Source organism: Oryza glaberrima, chromosome 1, assembly GCF_000147395.1.
Source record: "Oryza glaberrima chromosome 1, OglaRS2, whole genome shotgun sequence".
Lineage (NCBI taxonomy): Eukaryota > Viridiplantae > Streptophyta > Magnoliopsida > Poales > Poaceae > Oryza > Oryza glaberrima.
In genome coordinates, this window is record NC_068326.1 from 9,529,916 (window position 1) to 9,554,066 (window position 24,151).

The 24,151-nt window shown below is 42.6% G+C and overlaps 2 protein-coding genes and 1 long non-coding RNA gene across 10 annotated transcripts; 1 reads left to right on the top strand and 2 right to left on the bottom strand.

The window, feature by feature from the left end:
* Positions 1-1,982: 1,982 nt before the first annotated feature.
* LOC127753923 (chitinase 10) lies at positions 1,983-3,601 on the bottom strand. Its single transcript, XM_052279374.1, has 2 exons — positions 2,997-3,601; positions 1,983-2,501 (listed from the first exon to the last, which is right to left on the bottom strand). Exons 1-2 carry the CDS (start codon positions 3,587-3,589, stop codon positions 2,135-2,137), a joined length of 960 nt encoding a protein of 319 aa, XP_052135334.1. The 5' UTR covers positions 3,590-3,601; the 3' UTR covers positions 1,983-2,134.
* Positions 3,602-5,911: 2,310 nt separating this feature from the next.
* On the bottom strand, positions 5,912-9,989 carry LOC127759336 (uncharacterized). 8 transcript variants are annotated; one of them, XR_008014685.1, is made up of 5 exons: positions 9,516-9,989; positions 8,774-8,914; positions 8,404-8,563; positions 7,338-7,427; positions 6,164-7,028 (listed from the first exon to the last, which is right to left on the bottom strand). It is a non-coding gene; the product is annotated as an uncharacterized LOC127759336 (long non-coding RNA). The 8 variants fall into 8 exon arrangements; XR_008014679.1 differs by having other exon boundaries at positions 6,164-7,046; XR_008014661.1 differs by having other exon boundaries at positions 5,915-7,427; positions 7,754-8,563.
* Positions 9,990-12,481: 2,492 nt separating this feature from the next.
* On the top strand, positions 12,482-19,546 carry LOC127760252 (agamous-like MADS-box protein AGL80). The gene is made up of 2 exons (XM_052284478.1): positions 12,482-13,069; positions 19,301-19,546. The coding sequence occupies exons 1-2, from the start codon at positions 12,482-12,484 to the stop codon at positions 19,544-19,546; spliced, it is 834 nt and encodes a 277-aa protein (XP_052140438.1).
* Positions 19,547-24,151: the final 4,605 nt, after the last annotated feature.

Sequence of the window (24,151 nt, forward strand, 5' to 3'; positions counted from 1 at the left end):
GCTAATTATTTTTTAACATGTGGTTTTTCTTTCTGACATGCTCTTTCATTGCAAATGGTTTCAGTAATTAACATTCTCTGTTCACATACTGTTTAGGTGTTCGCAAACAGTCATGCTTGTAAAATCTCTTGCCCTTTTCCCATAGGAATGTTAAATTTAATAATGTTATGCTCTTTTTAGGATTTCCCCTTGCCAATAGCATTGGTGGAGATAAAGTGGAAGGTGGAAAACTAATGACCATGGGAAGAAGGTCTGACTATCTCATTGTCTTATTTGACCTGTATTTCAGTATGCGTTTAGCTTCTTGGCAATCAATTGTGGATGCAATAGAACTGTTTGAGCTTCTTGGTACTAAATCTGGGTGGTACTTGTATGAGCTAGATTCGCATTTGGATATCCGTACGTGTTGGTGTGGGTCCTCGAGACCGGGGGCGTAGCTGAGAGACTGATGATGAACGTTGTGTTTTTCATGGGCGATGGTGATCTGGTGGTGCTGGTGTTTGACACGGAATTTTTAGATAAACAGAGTAGCAAATTTTTGATAGACTAACAACTCTCTGAGTATTTGGTTTATAGGATTGCACTTGAAAAAATTCAGGATATATGGGATTTGTTGGAATATCTGTATAGCCTATACATCTGCAGTTTAAATTTATAGCATGTTCTGTAAACTAATTCATATGGTCAAACAGATTAACAAGTCTAAACTATAAAGGACAAATTTCAATTTTCATGATGTAGAGTGGGGAAAATTGCTCTTACACTCTCTAACATGCTTTGTGAAGACATGAAGGCTGGTCCAGATAGGGTTCTTGTTCTTTATGATCAGACGAGTTAGACAATGACTTGTGAGTCTTTAGAAGATAAACTCTGCATAATTGTAACTTTCTATCCAGCTCAAATTTGTCTCCTGTGATCAATATAGTTTATAAAATAATAAAAATGCTTTTGCTTGTAATATGAAGTTTGATTTGTATTACTTCTACGCAATATATTTAGTTTGTATTCCTAAGCGCATAAGGAATTAGATTGTTTTCAAACATGCAAAAAAAGTTGCAATTTGAGTTTTCTCGTTGGTATCTAATTAGCAACAGTATAATAATTCTTTTTCATATTACCTGAGTATATCTTGATTTTCATTATATAATATAACCGTAGCGTTAGTACGGGCATATTACTAGTGACTCATGACTGGAGCAGTGAGAGTGGAGAGTGGACTGCTATCCGGATCAGAGTGCTCTAGTAGTTGCAGTCAACGAAGGAGACTGGCTACTTGCTTTGTGTACTTGTGTAGTTGTGTTGCTATCTGGCAACCGGCAAACACACTGATCACCATTCATTGCTCGGTGAAATCTTGAGACATTCTGGAGCTTTATTTTTCCATTAGTGAAGTGAGATCGAGTGGAGTGCCAAGCTAGCTACTGACTACTGAGTGCTCTGGTTGGAGTCAATGAAGATGACTGGCCAATTTGTGTAGTTGTGTGTTGCTATGTGGCAAAAACCACCATGATCATCCATTGCCTAGCTAGTGTGCTCCCACCATCTCCCAAAAAAATAAAAAAAAGTCAGATATGTGTAGCCTCAATTGGAATTAATAGAAGTTTAGGGGCATAGCATTCAATTTATGGTTTAAGTAGACCTGATATCAAGATTTTACCTTTCTTGTCGATCGAACAAACGGTGAAATATATTCGCAGGCCTACATCTTTCGGGTAAGATAGAGGAAGATGTAACTAGCAGGGTTTCAAATTTCGAAATTAGGGTTTCTACCGAGGGGGAGCGATAGAACCGAAATTTCGGAATTTTTTCGTACGAATTTTTTTGAAATTTTGACTGATTTTGAATGGATTTGAATAAAATTTGACCAAATTCACAAAAATTTGCAAAAAACCGAAAGTTTCGGGCGAGATATGAACATTTCAGCGTGGGGTGAAATTTCGAAATTTCAGAAATTTCGAACCAAAATTTCAAACACTGGTAACTAGCACAATTACAGTTTTCCTTGATTCCAATTTCCAATGAATGAGACAAAACAAGACGGCGTGTACACAGTTCACGCAACAACACTTAAAATTAAATGTTACAGTTAATCGCAAGCAGCGACATGAGAAACGACATGAATTTTTATAGCAAGCTAGAAGGGCTGCTGGTGCTCGCAGTCGAGGTTGGGCCCGACGTCGACGCCGAGCACCTGGCAGTAGCGCCGGTAGAAGCCGATGCGGTTGTTCACCCGGGCGTCGCCTGCCCGGTTGCACTCGAGCCCGCCGTTGACGATGTTGGTGACCAGCCCGAAGCCTGCCGTGCGGTTCGCCGCCACGTCGGCCGGGCCGGGCCGGTACTCCCCGACCATCACCTGGTGGCACGACGGCTTGGTGTCCCTCGGCGTCATCCAGAACCATAGCGCCGTCTGGAACGCTATGTCCGAGCAGTTGGCCACGATCTCCGGGTTGCGCAGACCATCGAAGCCCAGGGCCTGGCCCGCCGGCCCGTAGTTGAAGTTCCTGCTCATCATCATGCATACATTACGTTGGTGACTAGAAAACGATTTTCAGAGAAATAGAACATTTTACATGTAGACATTATCACAGTACCATAGACACTAAATCTATAATATAGATACTAGGCATGTATCTATAGGTGATACCAAACTCTGATATGTGTATATCATACTGATATTAGTATGATATCTTTAATGTAGATACCAAAGACGATATCTATAATTATGAATATAAATTATACCATTACAATAGTATAATGTTTTCTAGTCTTGGTAACCTGGTGTTACTTGGTTGGCTAGCACAGACGTTGACTGCCGTGCACGCAGCCCACCTGGGTTTGATCCTAAGCGATCGTAAAACCTGTGTGTACTACCAGCGGTGATGTATATCCAGTTTAGATGTAGAAGCCCGATATACCCTATTTTTTTTTTCAAAAAATGTTTTCTTGCCTCTGTGATGAGTGACTAATTAGTGAGGAGTTGAGGTGTGTCTAATTACCATGAGATTTGGATGGGGCCTCGGCCATGGTAGGACTTGCCGGGGTAGCACGGCCACTGCTTGTCGGTGGCGTCGCAGTAGCTGCTCTGCGGGTTGATCTCCTCCTTGTAGCAGAGGCCCCAGGCGTAGGGGCCGTCGGGCGCGGTGGCCCAGCCGCCGGTGGTCTCGTGGGAGATCTGCGCGAGGAAGGCGGCGACCTCGCGCTTGCGGGCGTCGGCGCAGCCCGTGGCGGCGAACCGGGGGAACCTCGCCGCGGCCCTGACGAAGGACGCGTAGGTGTAGAACCCCCTCGCCGGGCAGGCCGCGTCGTCCTTGTGCAGGAACAGGGAGGCGTACAGCTGCTCGCTGACGATCGACGACACCGGGCTGGGGCTGGGGCTGTACCCGCCGCCGCCGCCGCCGCCGTACCACCGCGCCTCCGCGCCGGAGGCCGCGACGACGACGATGGAGAGCACGGCGGCGAGGAGGAATGGTGTGGCGCGAGGAGCAGGAGTGGGCTTCGCCATGGCTGCAGCTGTGACTGTGATATGCGCGAGTGCGGACATGGTCGACGATTGGTCATTATATATAGAAGTGGTGTGTCCATCGTCCATCGATGCGGTGGTGGTGGTGGTGGTGGACGGAGTGGAGTGTGACGACACGCGGAAGCGACGAAGACGGCCGGCCGGCGCCACCGCGCGCGGCAGCATGCAGCAGCTAGCCGGTGGTGGTGGGGGCGCAGCTAGGCGCTAGCTAGTGGCGGTCAAAGCGTTGACGTGGCGTGCCATCACCGTTTGACCTGATCCTGTCACTTAGGACCGTGATTTGTGCGAGCTTAGCTAGGGTAAGTTTATAATTGATTAGTACAGATGCTTTCCGGGCTTTGGGAGGGGATTAGAGTACTTTTACATTGAGGAAATATAAATGGAGAATAACAAATTAAATATGCGTGCCAAAAAAATCGGACTCCTGTGCACCCACCGCCCACGTGCCCCACCACATACGCGTCTCCATCACAACGCGTCCCGTTGCAACAGTTGTTCGGATATTACGGAAACACCCTATTAAAGGGTATCTGTTTCATTGTTTGCTCCACCAACAATATTTCAACTAGTGTACTCGTGATGTTTCACTATGTATGTATTAAATGTTGCAGTGGATTTTGATACTGTTTAATAATTTCATCTTAATGGATACGTGGGTTGTTGATGTACAATGGGTTTAAGTATTGAAATGGTTTCAAATAGTTTGTTGCATACGTTGAACCAAATTGTTTCATAAGAATTGAAACATTCTTTCACTATTTGCTGAAATATTATTTTTATATAGGGTGAAATAACATCTGAATTTTTGGAAATCGGTGTTTCATACGTTGAACCAAATTATTTCATCTAGCGTTCTAACCGTGTTTCACTTTTTTTAAGAATTGAAACATTCTTTCGCTATTTGCTGAAACATTATTTTTATATAGGGTGAAACAACGTCTGAATTTTTGGAAATCGTTGTTTCATACGTTGTAGCAAAATGTTTTATTAGGTGATTTGATTGTGTTTCAGCTTTTTAAAAGACTGAAACATTTTCAATCTATTTAGTGAAACAGTTTAATCTACTTGGTGAAACAGTGCCCGATTTGTAGGCGTCTCCTTAGGCTGCGTTCTTTACCATTGGTTCCCAACCCCTCTCCCTCGTTTTCCGCGCGCACGCTTTTCAAAATGCTAAACGGTGTGTTTTTTACAAAAAGTTTCTATACAAAAGTTGCTTAAAAATCAAATTAATCTATTTTTGAAAAAAAAATAGCTAATACTTAATTAATCACGCGCTAATGGATCGCTCCGTTTTCCGTGCGGAGGGGATGGGTTTCTAACCTCAACTAACAAACACAGCCCTAGGATTGGTCCATTATCTAAAAAAAATATAATAAGAATTGGTCAAAGTTATGGAAGAGCTAGCAGGACGTACGGTGTGTGTTCTTGGGACCTTTGTGTTATGTGTCACAAGATATATGATACTGGAGCTAATTTTGGTCACGAGGCAAGCTGGTTTCATAAACAAAAAAATTAACAAAAACAAGTATAGTCGATCATTAGTAGTATATTGCAGCTACGGCCGGCGCCACCTACAATTGCTATAGTACTGCGACGAGCTGGTTTCAAGCTTAAAAAAAAAAAAGAAAAGAAGAAGAAAATATTGGGTTGGTGGTGCATGCCAGCACTCTTACAGATCATCATGGCTTGCTATTTAGAAATACCTAGCTATTGACTAGTTCGTTGTTGATTAATTTGTTAATCCGTTCCTGGACAGGCCTGCAGCTACAACACCGGAAGATACTTTGTTTACACCCAAGAGAGATTAACCTTTTGTGTATTGGGTTGGTGGTTCATGCATGCTAGCAGCCCTAAGCAAGAAAACGTGCAAACCGGTATATAGAAATGAAGTTGCTCTTATGGGTGAATCATGAGCACGTAGGAGATTTAATATGATCAAGTCAACCAAAAGTTGAGCGGAGTTGCAGCAATATTACCAGTTAGTGCATCAATATATTCGGTCGATTACTGCTGCTTGACGGCAATATTTTCTTCAATTACTAGATGATTTCGCATGTTTTGCTGTGGGAATTACAATTAAAATATAATCACGTGAAATCTTGTTATAAATATTTATGTGCAAGAAATACAATGGCATAATTAGATCATATATTAGATAAATAATTTTGAAGAAAAAGTTGATTGAAACTTGCTCCAAACTTTATATGCACGCATGAATACTTGCAGATGCAGATGGTAGGAGAGTACAACCATGCAGGGTGCATAGAGAGCACGGGCATGATGCCTATGACGCACGTATAGGGTAGAGGATAAGAAATACATCCGCAATGCGGGAGGGCACCCGATTTTTAGAAAAAAATCGGACATCCAATTTATAGTCTTGTCCAAATAATATAATATAATCATTCGAAAAACATGTATGCAAAGATACCATCAGTCTATCATGTTACTAGTTATCGTGCACGTGCAAGACATGTTTTGGCATTTTTTATGCAATGCACTCCATGCAAATTCTACCGATAAAAATCGAGTTTCATAGACCATGATAGGATGAAAATTTGTATGGATCCATTAAAAACACCTAGAGAAGCAAACCTTGTGTTTCTTGCTCCAAGAATATGTATCTAATTCCAGATAATTCATTCAGCATAGGAAAAATTCTAAAGAATATAGATTTGAATTGACATCCTTAATAATAGCACAGTGGTTATCTTCATACAATCTGATCTTTTTATACAAAATTTAAAATACATTTATATGATTCTTGAAATGCGAACACCACCGAAAGAGATTATAAGGCAATGATTTGTTGTATCTGAAGCCTTTAAAGTACAACAATTGATCTTTCCCTTCACTTGCAGCTATATGTCTATACAATTGTCCACGCCAGAGTGCAATGAAAGTGGATTTTGTGGTGATGGTGATTCTTCTCCTACTGACAGTCTCCCCAATCATCAAAGCCCAAGTTGTCATGATGTTACAGAGTTATAGAATGCGCAGTGATGCATTTGAATTAATAAGGATCAGACAATTGCTAAGATTCCAGTGCATGTCACTGGGTAGGCCAAGGGGAATTGGTGTGCATCACCTGTTCATGCAAATGGATTTGGTGTAGAGCTTCCAACAACATTATCCACTGCAATAGGCCAAGGGGCACCGATCAGTGGCCACCTGCATACATATACATATTGAAATTAGTAGTTCATCAGTCAAGATGATCAGTGGTTATCTTAGCCTCTATCAGTTGTTCATAGCAAGAGGACAACTCATGTGCATGATCAAATTATCATGTAGACGATGGAAATAAGTGTCCCACCAGCTTTAGGCTCTATCAGAATGCATGTTTACCTGCAGGAAAGTGTACTAAATTATTGAAAAGTTTGAAGTGAATCTTATTTCCATATTCTACTACATAGAAACAAAATGCAAGGAAGAAATTCATATAACAGTCTTCTCCTTTTTGTCTCTGCCTCCATTAACAGAAATTCCAAAGCTCCATATGAATGCCCTATAGGACAATAGGACACTGCACATAAATATGTCATCAATTTCTCATATTCTTATTTGTAGAACTGCATTACAGGGAGGAATACAATAGCCCATGGCTAGCATAATTCTCATGGAGGTAGATTTCAAACAGATCAAAATAGCAGAACTTTAATGACTCATATGAGCAAGCCTGTGATTAGTCGATTGGAGAGCATGTTTTGGAATATATATCACAGGAAATAATATATAATATCTATTGTAATATACAATGTGACACCCAACTATTAGTCCATTTAAGTCAGTAATTCATGGAAAAAAAGGTGCATACACTGTCATTATAGCTCATAGTCCACTTTCCCTGTCTCTTTGCGCCCTTCCTCTTCCCCTGCTTTTCCTGTGAGCCATCGAGCTGCCACCACTGGACATACCAAGGAGTAAAAATTAAAATTGTACCATCAGTATTCAGTAACTTACAAAACAAATAGCTTTATTTGATGAGAGGCATATACATGGATATTGCAAAGTTTTATTCACTCCAAATCTGAAGATGTACACATTGGCCTAAATCTATATAAATCTCAAGACATAAACAGGTGACCTTATATAAACCTCAAGATGTACACAGGTGACCAAAATATTGACACAATAATTGATTTACTTTTCCACTTAAACTGAAAAGGTTGTGTATGGTCCAAACAGAATGAAAAACAGTCACATAAATTGTTTCAGTAGAGAGATGGGTACCATTCCCTGGTCTCCGAAGCAGACTACCGTTCCAAAGGTCATATAAAGTGCAGACGACATCAATCCAAAGTGGCAAGCAGAATGATCTATACATGGATGTGTTAAACTTAACTCGACCCTGTCAAGCCATCAACTCTGATTTGATGAACATTCATTCTTTTATATATATATATCCTCGATTAAAATTTCTGATAACTATTGAAATACATAATTGCCAAGCCTACTCCTTTTTCCCAAGTTATGTTTTCTAATAACGTCTAAGCAGTAAAACTTTGTGTATATAGAATGATCTTCTTCAAATTTTGTGCATATAGAATGATCTTCTTCTTTTTTTTGCCCTGCCTCCCGTTTACCTATTACTCTTTCTTCTTCTTGCAGGGAAAGAAAAATCAATCCTCGCTGACTTATGCACAAACTGCACAAATTTCATAAAGTGCATGCATATATGCATTCTGATTTTCATCTCAGATGCAAGAATTTGCTCAAAAATAAATATGATCTTCAGCCAATGTGCAGAGGTATGCATAAATCAATTGATTCTAACCTGTGGCAGTTAGGTTAACCAGAGACATTCAAGTACATTTGCTGGAGATAATTCAACCACTGGAGAAAATTTTCATACATTTTCAGTTTTTCAGTATGGTCGTAACCTGTGGCAGCGGTGGAGTTTGGCGGCGGCGGCGGCAGCTGGGGATGACCTCAGCTCCGTCGGCGGCGGCAGATGGGGAGGACATCAGCTCCAGCTGTGGCCGATGGGGAAGAGGAACGACCTCGTCTCCAGCATGGCCAGCGGTGGAACCATATCTTGCACTGTTGCAGAGTTAGGCATTTTGCAACATTACACATTGGGTTAGCATCAAGGTTGAACCATATATTGGGAGGAAAATTATGCTAGCTTTACTTGCATCGTAATGTAGAAAGGAAATATCGTTGACTCCTTGGCTCATAGCACAACAAAGTTTCAGTTAATAATTAACGCATGAAGAAAGATAAAAGAAAAAACAATGTGCCTGTGCTTACCACCATGGCGAGCGAGACCAACAAATCGAAGGGCGCAGCACGACGGTAAGTCGTAATCACGAAAGCCAATAGAGCAACTCAGTTGTCAGAAGCAGTCGGCAGACCACCAATCACATGAAGGGTGGAAGAAGCAAATTCCATCTGTTAAGTTCAATGCAGTAAACATTTTAGATACTCAAACCTTATATATACCGATACATATTTAGTTGTTTATATACTGCTTAATATCTTAGTCAATTCATCTGCACCTGTGGTCAGTACGTGTACAAACCCAGGTTTGCACATGCATCTGTACATTACTATATAATTCATATAGTAAAGAAATGGATTAGGGACCAATATGCCTGTCATTGGCTCGAGCAGTCTAAACTTGAACAGCTTTTCAGGACGTTTTCTAGTCACGGGAATTGCTTCAATCTCATCCCTTTTTATTGTTTGATTGCTCTACTTTCGTATACAAGAAGGACAGGACAAGGAATGTTATAAGTCGTAACCAGACTCATAACAGATATGGACCAGAGAACATATATGAACAAAATGAAGAAGGTGTAATATATTCCAACCCGGTACAAAACCTGCAATTGATAGTACCAGATGATTCAGATCAATATACCTATCAACAGGAGTAGCAAATATCCATAGAACTAACCCCAACTTCAGGGATCCAAACAAGTCGATCTGGGAGAGGGCATGGACTGGAATGTGACAAGGTGTGGCAGCAGCGGGGGATCGAAGGCGTTACCTGAGGGTGAGAAGGGAGGATATCACCGGCGAGGAGGCCCATGCGACAGGGAAGGAGCAGAAAGCCCGACGAACTTCTTGTGCGGCGCCGCGAGTGACGACGATCTTCCTGGGCGGCACCGAGGTCGAGGGATCCCATCGAAATCGGGCTGAGCGTTGATCGCCTGTGGGAAGGGGGAGGGGGGTGCGACACGGGGATTCCGGGCACGACCTGCACACTGCACAGGTAGGGTAGGGGTAGGCAGTGGGCGATGAACGGCGCCGAGCTCCGCTGAGCCGTCGGAGTGGAGAGGATGCGCAAAGAGCGCATGGCCGGCGCGGCGGAGGGGACGGTTGAGGTGGAGTGGGAGGGATGACGGGGCGACGGCGGCGCGGCGCGTTGGCAGCGTCGGTGGTGGTTGGCGTGAGGGTGGGGATTTTTGGGTGAGTGCGAGAGAGAGAATGGGAGAGGTGGCGTGATTTTCGGGGGAACCATATCGTGAGAGGGGGGGGGGGGGGGGGGGGGGGGGGTGGGGATGCGGAAGAGAGGCTAATAGGGGGAACGTGGAACAATCTGATTTTCGGATGTTGGATGGATTTGATGGATGAGATCTGTAGGATGGATGAATGGATGGACGGCAGGGATTTCACCTGTTGATTTGGCCAGTTGGATTGGGAGAGGGTGAACTCCTCCTTTTTATATTAGTATAAGTATATATGAATTCCAACCATAGAAAAACTACTGCATATGCCATCAACCGTTACATCTTTCTTAAAAGAGTAAAATAGAAAAATAAATCAGAAATATCATGTTTTTGCTAACACACTAAAAATATGAACGTAACTAAGAATATGGCATAACATTAACCTACCATTGACCTACCATTGCAGGTGATTCGCTAACACAAAACACCATTCGTCTGGCTAATATATGAAATACAAAATAAATAAATCAGCATGGCTAGGCTACTTGTGTAAGTATAGTGGCTCCGGCACCATACCACACACGCATGTTTTTTTGAACCCGTTTTAAATTTCACCTCAACCCTACTTTTCTCTACCTTTTGTTTTCCAAATTGGGAGGTGAACAAATTTGGATATAGGTAGTACAGTACAACATTGCTTAAGGATCATGCTATGGTTGATAGAGTGGCTTTTCTTGGGGTAGGCCAAGATATGGTCGATAATTAGGTTACAACTCATTTTTGTGTAGGTGTGTGGGTATGTCGGCAAGGGTCTGCCGTTACTTTCAAGAAAATTTAGGAACTGCAACCCATCCATGCACAATCAAACCAAGTGAAGACAGTAACGTCAGGTGCGGTCGACTGGTCGGGGGTTTATAGACATTGGTGAACCGGTAACTGTTAGACAATGAGGTGAAGAAAATTGAGAGCCTATACAGTACTGCATGTGCAGTATTGCTTGCTGAAATGTGAACCCTACAGACCCTCAGGCCCACATGTCAGCGAGTAGTACTGTATACTGTAGAGAATCTCAATTGAAGAAAACTGTGTTGCTGATTAGCTGGGTTATCGCTACTATAAGTGAGGGGGAATTCAATGTTTTTGGTTGGTTCACAACATATAACAATGGCATTTTCGTCATTATAAAAGAATCTTAACAATCTGAAATTATTTTGTCAAATATGTCTAAACTAGTCATTACCTAACATATTAATTTGTTCCTCATTGGTATCCTTCATTATATATGAAAATATAGTGTTTGCACAAATATATAGGAGAAAATTCCATGTGTAAGTTAGAGGAACTTTTTTATGCCAGAAATTAGTAGTAGGTTCTTTTAAACGTCGTTCAAACGTGAAGTTTTTTTTATTCAGTTACTGCTATATTGGTAACTAGTAAAAATCTACAAACAGCCAAAAAAAACCAGTATTCCACGATTTTACGAAGATAATGACTATACCAAAAGTGATATGAACTCCCATATAATCCTAGCTACCATTAGGGATTCACCCTTCTTTGGCATGAATTTATATGTATATACATACATTTATTGTGCAAGATTATCAGAAAAATACATAGAGAAATGCATAATGTAACATCAATTTTGGGTTACAGTAGATAAGCTATATCTGAAACGATATGCCCCCAAAACAAGGCGTGGTTATAGTCAACCAACCAGTTTCATTGTTTGACTAAAAACTAATAATAAAAAATTGATAACTTACTTATCCTAGTAATACATAAATTCAGCTCATTTCCTGCAGAAACCACATTTATGCGTTATTCATTCATTCTTTTCTTAAACTAGCTACAAATAAGAAATTATCAAGTGGAAAAGAAAAACTGTAAGCCAAGATTAGAAGCTTTCAATTGTTGTGATAATGTTAGATATCATGCAAGGAGTATTCCATAACTGATATTGTATAGCTAGTAAGCTTTATCCTAACAAACCTTTATTTCTTTATTTATCATTGTAATTATTGATTAGTTATTCCTACGCACCTTAATCCCAAGCATTTGTGTATATATTGTTTCACCCAAGTCTTGAGAAAAGAAAGAAAGAACAGTTCTCTGGACTCTGGTATGTGAACCTGTGATCATTTTCATCTAGCTAAAGGTTAATTTTGTCGTTGTTTGGAATTCCTAATACAATTAAATTAATTGATTCCAAAATCCTGCAAAGTTCATGTGAACTTGTCAGGTTCCAAATGGGCCTTAAATTAATGGTAATAATTAAGAGCTAAAAGAGCTGCACATTAAAAATCACTTGTTCACGCGTTTTCTCCTCCTCCATATCCTAGTAATAAAAAAGTAAATCCTACAAAAGAAAGAGTACCTCCGTTCCTTGAATTCTGGTTTTTGCAAAGCTATGTTGTAGTCATCCCTGCTAGCTGACCCTCTCCTATAAAGCCACCCCTTCTCCCATCCTACCACCTCACACAAAAGAAAGCATTTCACCTTAATTAGTTTGTCGGATACTACAGTAGCTAGCTAGCTTAGCTAACTAACTTGTAGCTTGGGCAACATGGCTCGCAATAGGATCATCCTCAAGAAGGTCGCTAAGGATTCCACTCGGCGCCTCACATTCAAGAAGCGGCGCAGGGGCTTGATCAAGAAGGCCGGAGAGCTGGCCTCGTTGTGTGGTATTGGCGTGTGTGTGGTGGTGTATGGAGAGGGCGAGGTGAAGCCAGAGGTTTGGCCTTCTGCCCCTGAGGCACGAGCAATCCTCTCCCGCTTCAACTCGGCGCCGAACATTGATAGGTTCAAGAGGGTGACGAACCAGGAGCAGTACCTCCGAAAGCGCATCGCCAAGGCTCGGGAGCGCACGAGCAAGGCGGACGATGGCAACCGTGAGCGTGATGCTACCATCATGCTTTATGAGGCCGCCACCGGTAAGTGCCCAGTGGCAGACCTCAATGTCCAGGAGCTCACCAACCTCGGATTGGTGATCGATGAGCGCATCAACCACCTGAAGGAACGCATTGAGCGCCTTGGAGGTGCGGCCCTCATGGCGCCACCGCCATCGACGCAACCGGCGGAGGCATCATCATCCTTGCCACCGCTAGTGCCATACGCCAATGGTGCTGGCATGGAAGGGAACAAGAGGATGAAGGTGAGCACGCATCAGAAAGGCTGGTTCATTAACATGAGCACCATGACAGGTGACGCAGGGACCTCTGCCGACGTTGAAGGCAATACTGGTGTTGGCACCAGCGCTAGGGGTGACATGATGCATCTTTCCAACTAGTTGGGTGTAGGTTATCGTGGCCTGATATGGCTAGCTCTTCTATCCTCCCTCATATGTGTGGAGGTTCTTTGGCGGTTTGACGTACCGCTGCATGTATCTTATTTGGTTCAATTCTTATTTGGTTTACCTAGTCGAGGATTCATAGTCCTATGTATCTTACTATTGCATGCATGTTTTGTGTATTCCGATCCATGAGCAAAGATATATGTTTCTAGTATACTTCATGTTGTTACATTTTCTCGAAGAAAAAAGAACTTTTTTGTATCGCGTGCCATCATTCGATTTGGGTAGTATATCATGCGTCCATGCATCTGTTTTTTTCCTATAATGGTATTTTTAGTTTGTTATAAATATCTGTGATTATTCAGTTTTTCGTGTTCCTATGAAACTTGAAATGTTTGAGCGACTTTAAATATAATGCAAAATAATTAATGTTGTGCAACTTGTTGAATCTGATGCCTCACATGTTCCATGGATGCACTATATATGGGTATCTCTATGCGAATGATATTGGGAATGTCTTCTCAATCGCAATCAAAGTGCTAAATTTTGAATAGACCCTCATTTGGAATGTTCTATGTGACAAAATTGGAATGACTTTTTTTTTATAAATTGCATTTTAGCTATTTGATAAGCCGTTTAGCACTGTGATCTATATATGTAACGTGCTAATATGCAGAAATAATATGATTTCTTATAATAACAAGAATCATGTGGTGGAGTTGTTTATGTGGAATGTTTGAACAACATTCTTATTTAGGGATGTAAAATATTTGCACGCCATTGTGCTAACGAAGAAATAGTTAATACAATACTATGGTGATTAATCCATAAGGCATAGTCAAGATAAAAATTAAGAGAGAATAAGGAAAGAAATGAACCATTAACTTGTAGTAATAATGCATGTCGTGAAGTGGGAACCGGAGTCCCTACTACCGGCTGCTCGGATGTCCAATGACACATCAACAAACCGGCTGGCCTGCAACACTATCAAATTAGACTCAAGCAAATACCCAATATGCACCCGATAAGTAATGTGACAAGATCGAGCCTAGGCCCACCCTTGAGATGGGGGTTGATCTCAGGTTCATCCATGTGTCCACTAGCTAGGGCCTGAGCTCGGGGCACATATGGTCGCGGTCTGCCACCGAGCTAGGTCCCCGTGGGCTGCTTGGGGTAACAGTGGTGCCTTAATCAGGATGAGATGCGTTGTGCTGTTGCTGCCATTGACAAAGCAAGCTTCGCATTAAATGCGATAAGACGCTCTACCCTGCTTGCTACGAAGATGACGGGATGATGGGATGTTGTCTGCAAGGCCGACCCACACGCCATCATCACCCCTATGGGGAGGTGGTGTGGGGCTGTTAGGCGGCACGACATATTGACGTGTGCTGCTCGATAGGTCCTACCACCTTTTCACATGTTCCTCCAGTCTAGCCCGACAAGTGGGACGCGCTATGAGCCTTCTAGGTGAGATCCTTCTCCCCCAAGCCTTCTCTGGTCATGCGGGATGTGGCAAATCAATGCCTTTCCAAGCTTGGCCCTGTGGGGGGCCCTCGAGGACACAACGACTGGGCCCACTCATCAACAAGTGACAAAACATTATGTACCTAATCCCTGTATGCTAGGACCCAACTGTTAGAGCTTAGCCATTGTAGTATTCACCAGCTAACTATAAGGGGAGAGCCAAGGCCTCCGAAAAGAAGGATCAAACCTAATAAACTCTCCACAAATTTTGTAAAACTTGTAAGTTAGCCTTTAAATCCAAGAACAAAGGAAGAACATCATATAAGTAGGGTATTATGTCTAGTATGGCCCAAATGTGTATAACCAACATTGGCCTATTTACTACGACAACAACTAGGGATGCTCCCGCTACCCGCATAAAAACCCGCTTGCTAGTTCATTTCCCACATGGTAGTACAAAATTTAGAAGAAAAAATGAACTAGAAGTGAGATAAGCGGGCTAAAAAAAACCCGCTTGCCCGCCCTGCTTGTATCCCTAATGGCAACTCCTACCTTGCGTTCCCCCTCCTTGGGCCAAACTCACAGGTGGGGTGGGGGCGGGAGTGGGGGTCCGTTGATTCCCTGCTAGAAGAGCTTGTTCTACGACAGCGCAACACATCAAGAGCACATTGCCAATTTCCACACATCGGTGCTCCTCATTTGGATAAGAATATCTAGCTTGGACAAAACAGACACGCATTTGACACATTCTGAATGTGCAAACTTAAATTGAAATAACTAATGATCAATGTCAAACATCTTTTTTTTGATATCCTTAATCTGCACGAAAGTTACAAGGCTCAAATCCTATTTGTATTCGCGACTACATGTGTAGTGCAAAAGGAAAGAAGTGGAAAATGAACTAAACCTAAGACCATATGAGTAAGTTGAAGCACAATGTTTTTAGTTTGATTCGATCATCTTGCTTGTATACATATATATTTTGTGCAACCATGTATTACTCTATACAAAATTAGCTTTGCTAATTAAGCTGGTTACCCAGTATGCATGCTTCAATGAAGTGGTCATTAGTTCGATTCTTAGCCATGCACCGTTCTTTCCCCTCAACTTATTCACAATATTTTTCTATCTTCACTTATGCTGTTCACCAGTTACTATTTGAGACCTGCTTACTAGCTATTCTTCTTTAGGATTGAAGCAACTTTCTAAAAAGAATGCATCCTTCATTTGAAAAACATCTTATATGTAATGGTGAGGACACACATGGTGTGTGATAAAAAGATATCCAACAAATTGTGTATCTTGTCATGACCCAACATTTGTAGGCTGGTTGTGCACTTTAAGAAATGTAGTATTCTGGGTTGCCCATGTTATGTTCTTGTTTACTTAAACAAAGCGCATGGTTGCTAAATATGGTAATTCGACCTACTTGCCAATTGAAGTGCATGAAGAGCATACAATCACTATCAAGGAAAAGAAGTTGCACTCACATCATTATCATTAGTCACTAAATCTTGGCCCTCTATCTTTCTTCTTCGAAATAATTCCATCCCAAATATTTTAGTATCCACAGCTACAAAAGATGACCCGTTATGCACCCATCAAATTATAATGGACGTAACTACACAACTAGTGGTAGCTGGTTTGTCTAAACCAGCTATCACTCCATCTATAAGAGACACCATCCTCCTATACTTCAAATACAATTTTCTCTAAAACTACTAATCCGATCTATGATCCGATTACACCGTTGTGTTCGTAACAAGTAAATCTTTACAACAAGATCTCACATGATTATATTTTGATGAAAAATCACAAATTACTTTTATGATATGTCTAAATTACTTTTAGATTTCACTAAGTTACTTCTTAGATATATAAAAGTAAATTCAGTAAAGCCTAAAAGTAATTTACATATATTATAGAAGTAACTTAGAACAAAACGAAGGTAACTTTGGCATGTCATTTGAAGTAAATCCGTTGTAGAGATAAAAACATGACTCTATCTAGAAATTAAATTAATCAGCATAAATTATGGAATTAACTAAAAAAATAAAAGTAATCATCTCAGAGCATTATGAATGTATGGAAGTATTTTAATCAAATCTAAAAGTAACATATATATGATAATTTGTTCAATAAAAAAAGGCATTAATTAAAATTACTTTCCTTTTGTTATAAGTTACTTCTATAATATAATATATGTAAATTACTTTTAGGCTTTACTGAATTTACTTTTATATGTCTAAGAAGTAACTTAGTTAAATCTAAAAGTAATTTAGACATATCATAAAAGTAATTTGTGATTTTTTATCAAAATATAATCATGTGAGATCTTGTTGTAAAGATTTAATTATTACGAACACAACGGTGTAATCAGATTGTAAATCAGATGAGTAATTTAAGAAAAAAATTTATTTGAAGCTTAGATGATAGGAATATTTCACCTGCTTACTTAATGGATTAGTACTATAGTAAAGTAAGATTCTGCAAGTTAACACATATTTGGATAGGGGTCGCTCGTTATGACTAAATCGAGAGTGCTCTCGATTTAGATTTTACGAATTATAATGGGACTATGGTATTCTTGCCCCTACTTTCAGATGCAATTGTGATACTACCCCTGTTTTCTAAAGTTTGTGAATATGCCCCTGCTTTTTTTAAACGAAGTTGTTTAGCTCTACTTTGGATGACAGCTTGGTCAACCTAGGATAAAGAGGGGGGGGGGGGGGTGTGAAATAATAGATGAAATAACTGAGAAAATATGATTGGACCTTTATACCTCAACATGCGAATAACAGCAACTGCATTGTTTTTTCGTTGCACAAACGCTGATTCACCCGATCCCTATCCCTAAATAAATCCTAACCTTAGGCATGGTGGCAGCAGCGGCGCATGTGCACGAATAAGCTAGCGGCAGTGGGGCGAGACCGGGCCGACGCAGCAGCTCAGCGAGTCAGTGAGGTGCAGCGAGCAGCCAATGCCTATACCTGCATGAGGCGTGAGGTGCACCAAGCAGCAGGACGCTCTCGCGGCAAGCCCAACGTAACAAGCAGCGGACAAAAGAGATGACCGTGAGCAGGAGAGTAGGCGACAGTGGAGGGCATACACAGCAGAGGAAGAGGTGAGCAGGCAGGGGTCCGACAACGGTGTATTAGCAGGAGGTGGCTCAGGCAGCAACGTGAGCAAGGTAAGGATGCGACGACGGCCTGGTGGGGGCTGTGTGCCAGCACGATGCACCTCCGCGGTGTGCGAGCAGGCAAGGCGAGTGACTCGTCATAAGCAGGCACCAATGCCTTTCGTTTTTTCCTTTTCTTTATTGATCCTATCCCATAGCATTTGTGAGGAATTTGTTCGGTGATTTTTTTTTACCGGTGAAGGTGATGAATCTTTTGGTGAATTTTGCACTTGGTGTAAGTTCTACGAAAATCGTATCAAAATGATATCAAATTCTTTAAAAAGTTATCAAAGTTCGGTTCGATTTTGCAAAACATACCGATCCTTTTAGGGAAGCAGGGGCAAGTGTAAGGGGAATACATGTATTCTGATAGCCGTGTTTGACCCTGTTAAGCGATTTTAACATAGTAGCGGCAAATCAAGTTTTCTTTCGGAAAAAAGTGAGGGAAAAATCATAAACCCTAAAAAAGAGGGGCAAAATCACAATTGTATATGAAAGTAGGGTAAGGACACCATTGCCCTAATTATTGTAACATGCTGAAAATTTCAAATTTAAAATACAGAAACAAAATTTGGAATAATAAAAAAATCTTTGTTCCAAAATTCCCTCATACTAATATATATTGGATTTTTCTTTTCTTTTTCTCTTGGCCAGTGCCAAAATAATGAAACCTAAAATTTAATTCTAAATTCGAAATTTGTTTATGAATTTAGAATAATATTTATTAAAGAACCATGATTATCAAATAATATAATGTAAGAAATTGTTTTCAAATAAAAGAAAATACTAATTATTTTCCTAAAAAATCTTCTTATGAATTAGTATATCTTTAGTGAATTATTTTACGAATAAAATCAAATAATAACTATTTTTTGAATATCCTTTTAAGGATTATTTCCTTACGAAATTATTTTACAAATAAGAGATAGTGATAATTATTTATCGAAACCTTATTTGCAAACTAAATCTTAAGAAATCACTTTAAAATCATTTTCAGAAGAAGTCTGTTTTGGGTCCCTCCTCCCCTTCCCCTTTTCTTCCCGGAAAAAGTACACCGAAGGTCCCTCAACTTGTCATGGGGATAAAAAAACGTCCTCGAACCACAAAACCAGATATACGAGGTCCCTTAACTATACAAAACCGGTCACCCGAGATCCTTAAGTGGTTTTGACTCCGGTTTTGGTCTACGTGGTGGTTGAGTAAGCGTGGGACCCGCATGTCAGCGTAATCCACGTCATCCCCTCCCTCTTTCTCCTCTTCTCTCTCTCACACACTTTCTCCTCCACGGCAAGATGGGAAGGGCGGCAGCGGCGCGACGGCGGCCAGCGCCCGGGGGGAGAAGGGGAGGGCGGCGGCGGTGGCGCGACGCTGTTCGACGTTTTCCCGGCGCTGGACATTGTTGGCCGCCGCGTCATGAGCTCTGGCGGCTTCACGTTCTCGGCGTGGCTAAGGTGGTGAGCACCACTGGCGACGAACTGTCGCACGAGTCGCTCGAGGTGTTCCGGCCGATCGACAAGGAGTCGGTGCTCGCGCGTTGGCTTCGCGCACGCCACAGGGGTGGCGGCGGCGGTGACTCCCTCGCCGCTGCGCCCCCCGTGCCGCCCGGCCCCGCCTCCGCCGTCGTCGCCGTGTCGTCGGACTTCTTCTCCCGCCTCGCCCCAGCAACCTCCTTCCCCACTCGCCGGCCGGCTGCCTAGAGAGGAGAAAGTGTATGTGAGAGAGAGAAGAGGAGAAAGAGGGAGGGATGACGTGGATTACGCTGACATATGGGGCCCGCGTGGGTCCCACGCTTACTCAGCCGCCACGTAGACCAAAACCGGGGTCAAAACCACTGAAGGACCTCGGGTGACCGGTTTTGTATAGTTAAGGGACCTCGCATATCTGGTTTTGCGGTTTGAGGACGTTTTTTATCCCGATGACAAGTTGAGGTACCCCTTCCTCTTTCTAGCCCAGCCCACCAGGCTGGCCCAACCCGGCAGCCCTCGTGGTCGAACCGGCCTCGGGAGCTGGCAAGCCGCCGAACCGAGCCGGCCACCACCCCGGCTTGTTCCCCTCTTCCATCCCGGAGCTCGGCAGCCACCGTTTGCCCGACGCCGCCGGCGAGCATGCCTCCGGTGTCCACCCCTTCCACCGCGCCTTGAAGTCGTCGGAAATAGCCCAGCCACGCCTCGAACCCTAGCCCACGAGCTGCGCCGCCAAGCCATCGTCGCTGCCCCTGCTTCTCCCGTGCACTGCGCGCCGCACGGTGCCCGTGAGAGGCGATGCCGCGACGAGACGGACGCCAACATCCCGCGTATCGCCTCCTTGTGCGCCGCTCCCCGTAACACCGCGCCCAAACTCGTCGCCGATCCGTCCGTGCCGCACGCCTCGCCGATAGCTTCGTGGGGCCTACGGCAGCGACGTTCGTGCCCTCGCCGTGCCGCCGCACTGGGCGGCGCTAGCTGTTGATCCACAGCGCCATGGCCACCGTCCATCCAACCCGCTGCGGCCACGCACCCTAGGACGGCCGAGCGACCGATGGTCACTTCGCTTCCTCGGGCACGTAGTACGCTCCCTGCTTCCGCTAGCGACAAGCGCGGGAGCGCAAGGACGGCGACCGCCTCGGCCTCGGCGCTCGGCTTCTCGTCCATGGCAACGAGAGCGACCGCTGCCGCCTATAAAACCTAGGGGTCCCAGCCATTCGCGCCCTTCCTCTCTTGCTCGCGCTGGCCATCATGCCCGTGTCGAACACCTTCGTCGCACCTGCCCCGCCACCCCCTCCTTCGCGCGTCGAACACCTGGTGGGCGCACGGAGCCACGCCAAGCCGAGAACCGCAAATGTACAGCGAGGACGAACCGCGCCCTCGTCGAACCTCCACCGACTGGAACCTCAACGACCGTCGATTTGCCGCCATCGCCACCACGGTGTCCCGTTTCCCGGCTGCCTCCCGGTGAGAAACCGAAGCCGCCGTCGCCTCCTCTCCCTCCCGCTGTCCCGCGCCGCTCTTCCGGCCGCCACCATCTCGCCGGCCGAAAGCCCTTGGAACCCTATAGCTTATCCCAACCCGCGCGCTGCCGAGTACGCCCCGTCTCGTCGGCGCCGTTCCCGCGCCACCGCGACCGCGAGGGACACAAAGCTGCCGACGGCCACGCCCTTAGAATCATCTCCCGTTGCTACGGTGACACTCATCGAGCCACGGCGCGGCCAGTTTTGCCTCGTCCCCGGTGAATTTCACCGGAGGCCGAGCTAGCGCCGATGCTTCCATGTCCGCCTCAAGCCCCCACCTTCGCCACCTCTTCCAGCTAGCGTTAGCCCCAGGTAGCCCTAGGTAAGCAACTCCACGCACCCCGCAAGCCACCGTTGGTTTCGGCATCGCCGTCAGGCAGTCGCTTCGTCGGCGTGCCCCTCAGTTCGGAACCGAAGGCCGCTACCGGCCGCCTCAACCAACTGCCGTCGCCTCAACACGCCATTGCTGCCGCTACGCCGCCTCCCACATGTGGCTGGGGTCCCCGTGGCCCTCTCCTCGCTGGCCACACCGGCCTCCGGCCCGGCTGGGCCGCCGCACAGGCTAGCCCTAGCGTCGGCGTGCTCATGCGTGAGGGAGAGAGCAGCGAGAAGAGAGGAGAGAAAGAAAGAAAGAAAATGGGAGTGGATTTTGATCCATCGAGGAGATGTCCTCCGTTGTTTGCATGTCACTCAAAAGATTACGAAGAAATTTTGAAAAAAATTAAGAAAATATATTAAATTGTGATATACCACTCCACAGACATGCAAGTTTTTAGTATCAAATTCTACCTCTCTCAACGAACAATCAAATTTGTTTTTTTAGAGATGTAGAATTTGAATTTGAACATGCATGTCTGTGGAGTGATATATCACAATTTAATACATCTTCTCAATTTTTTTCATGACTATTTAAAGTGAATATGTAAACAACGAGAGGACATGTCTTGAGGGATCACAATAGTTTCCCGAAAGAAGAGAGAAATTGAGGGAGAGGTTGACAGCGGGCTCCACCAGAGAATGATTTTGTTCTAAAATTAATGAAGGTGATTAACTTAATTAGTTGGTTAATATGTTAGGCTGACATGTGGGTCTCATTTCCTAATAAAAAGTGTTTAAAACCATGTTCAAAATCTCTTTCGCTAAAATGTGGGCCCATGTTGACCAGATCAAAGGTTGACCCTGGCCCCACCTGTCAATCTGTCATTGACTCAGAGTTCCCCTCTATAAAAATATAATTGCTTTATAAGAGAAAATGATGCGGGTCCCACCTGGTAATTGGTGCAAAATATTTTTTTCCTTCACAAAAGTAATTCCAAAAATAGGTATATAGCAGAACAGTAAGGTTTTTCATTTAGTTTGTTTTAATTCAAATTCAAATCTTTGAAAGGCCATATCTCTCTCATTTTAAATAGGATTTCGATGAAACTTTCACCAAATTCTTCAAAAATCAAGACCTATCCTATGGCACTGGTTTTGCTTTTCTTTTCGCTCCATTTTCTAGGATTTTGCGTCTTTACGTTAGACTAGGAAAGTTGGTTGTTAACCCATTGTTTGCTGAGCAGGTTACCTTTGTGAAGATGAAGCCACAGCAGTCGACGAGGAGCCACTCTCCCCTCCTTGAGCATGTTGATCATATTTTTATAAATGTGTTGATTGCAAATAAAATTGCATGCTAATTATAAATTACGTATCCAAACTTGATTGTAAACCACCGTTGAAATTGCCTCCTAGTATTTTTTTAATATTATGGAATAGGCCAACATTTGGTTCATACAAGTGATACAACAGATAATTAAAATAGTAAACAAGTGATACTGAGATATTTGATAAAAAATTATTTTGCTATGACATATTATGATTATTTTCTTCTGCCCATAGCAAAGATTGAGCATTTTGCTAGTCTAAATAAAAAAAGACAATGGTTGTAGCACTGATTCTGCCACACACAATAAATCTATTGTTTTATATTTTTTTACCAAATAGTCCCTGATGTACTTTCATATTTCTAAATAATTCTTCTACATATTGTTATTCTATGTTATTTCATCTCTAAGATACTAGCTTATTATGCAAAGACCCTTGCAGGGGATAAGTCATTCTAAAAGCCTCACAATTAATTTGTTCCAAACAATACTAGCATGCATATAATTCATACTTACCCATAGCAAAGCAAAGCACGTATATTTAGCTAGTCATTACAAATTTTCTTTAGCAAAATGTATATACGTGATCTAGGGTGGGGTGTGTGTGTCTGTGGTGGTTCGGGGGAGAGGGTGTGTAAAGCATTAGTGAGCATGCTAGAGAATGTGGGTTGAGACATGGATATATACCATGGATTATGGGAGGATATGAAATTATGGTCCTTTTGAGGTGCATGTGTATTACTTAGAATTTGTTTTCAGTTTTCTTCTAGATTCAGTCTAAACTTTTCAACATTTTTTTTTCATTGTGAACTTCTCGACTTTGCCTACATCATAATTCAGCTAAATATAATTTTACCTAGAATTAATGGAGGCCAAACATAATTCACTTAATCTAAACGATAAAGTAATTTGCCTCGAAACTTTAATTTGTAGTTTCTTAACTTTCTTCAGCATGTGTCAAGTTGTAGTTAAAATTATTCTTACTCTGTTTAGAAACTATCAAATATATCTACAAAATTAGAACTATAAATTGCAAAGAATGTATACCGGGAGTCAAAACACATGCATCATGATTGAAATAGCAAGAGACACATGACGACTAAAATAGGGAGAAGAAGTAATGGCTATGGAACGAAGAATTTTTGTATGAATTTAGAAGGAAATAGACTAATATGTATAAAACTCCTAGGTACAAAGGAACCATAGAATGTATGATGTGCAATGGTGACCAACATCGAATCAAGCATGGTGTTTGCTATAATGCTAAATATGAAAATTTAGTGGGTGTACATGTGGATTGATACATTCTTGCACGAACATGTGATAATCATGTCCTTGTCATAACACGTACTATGTACCAATAAGAAAAATAATTAATTGTTTGCATCTCAACTCAAAATTGGATATAAAAATGTGTTTATGAATAGTTAAATAGTTGTTAACTTTATGTTTGTCGAGCAAATCAAATTAGTTCTTGGTTGTCACAATATAATAATGGGAAGAAGGCACGATTAGATTATTCACAACATCACTATGGATGCTAGGGGAATAGGATCCTTGAGAAGGGCTATATATGAGTGGTTGGGACTATTTGTAGTAAATAATGGTGAGAGTATAGTATTATAACTATCATATGAGAGTAAATTTCACAAAATTATAGATAGTTTGATCAA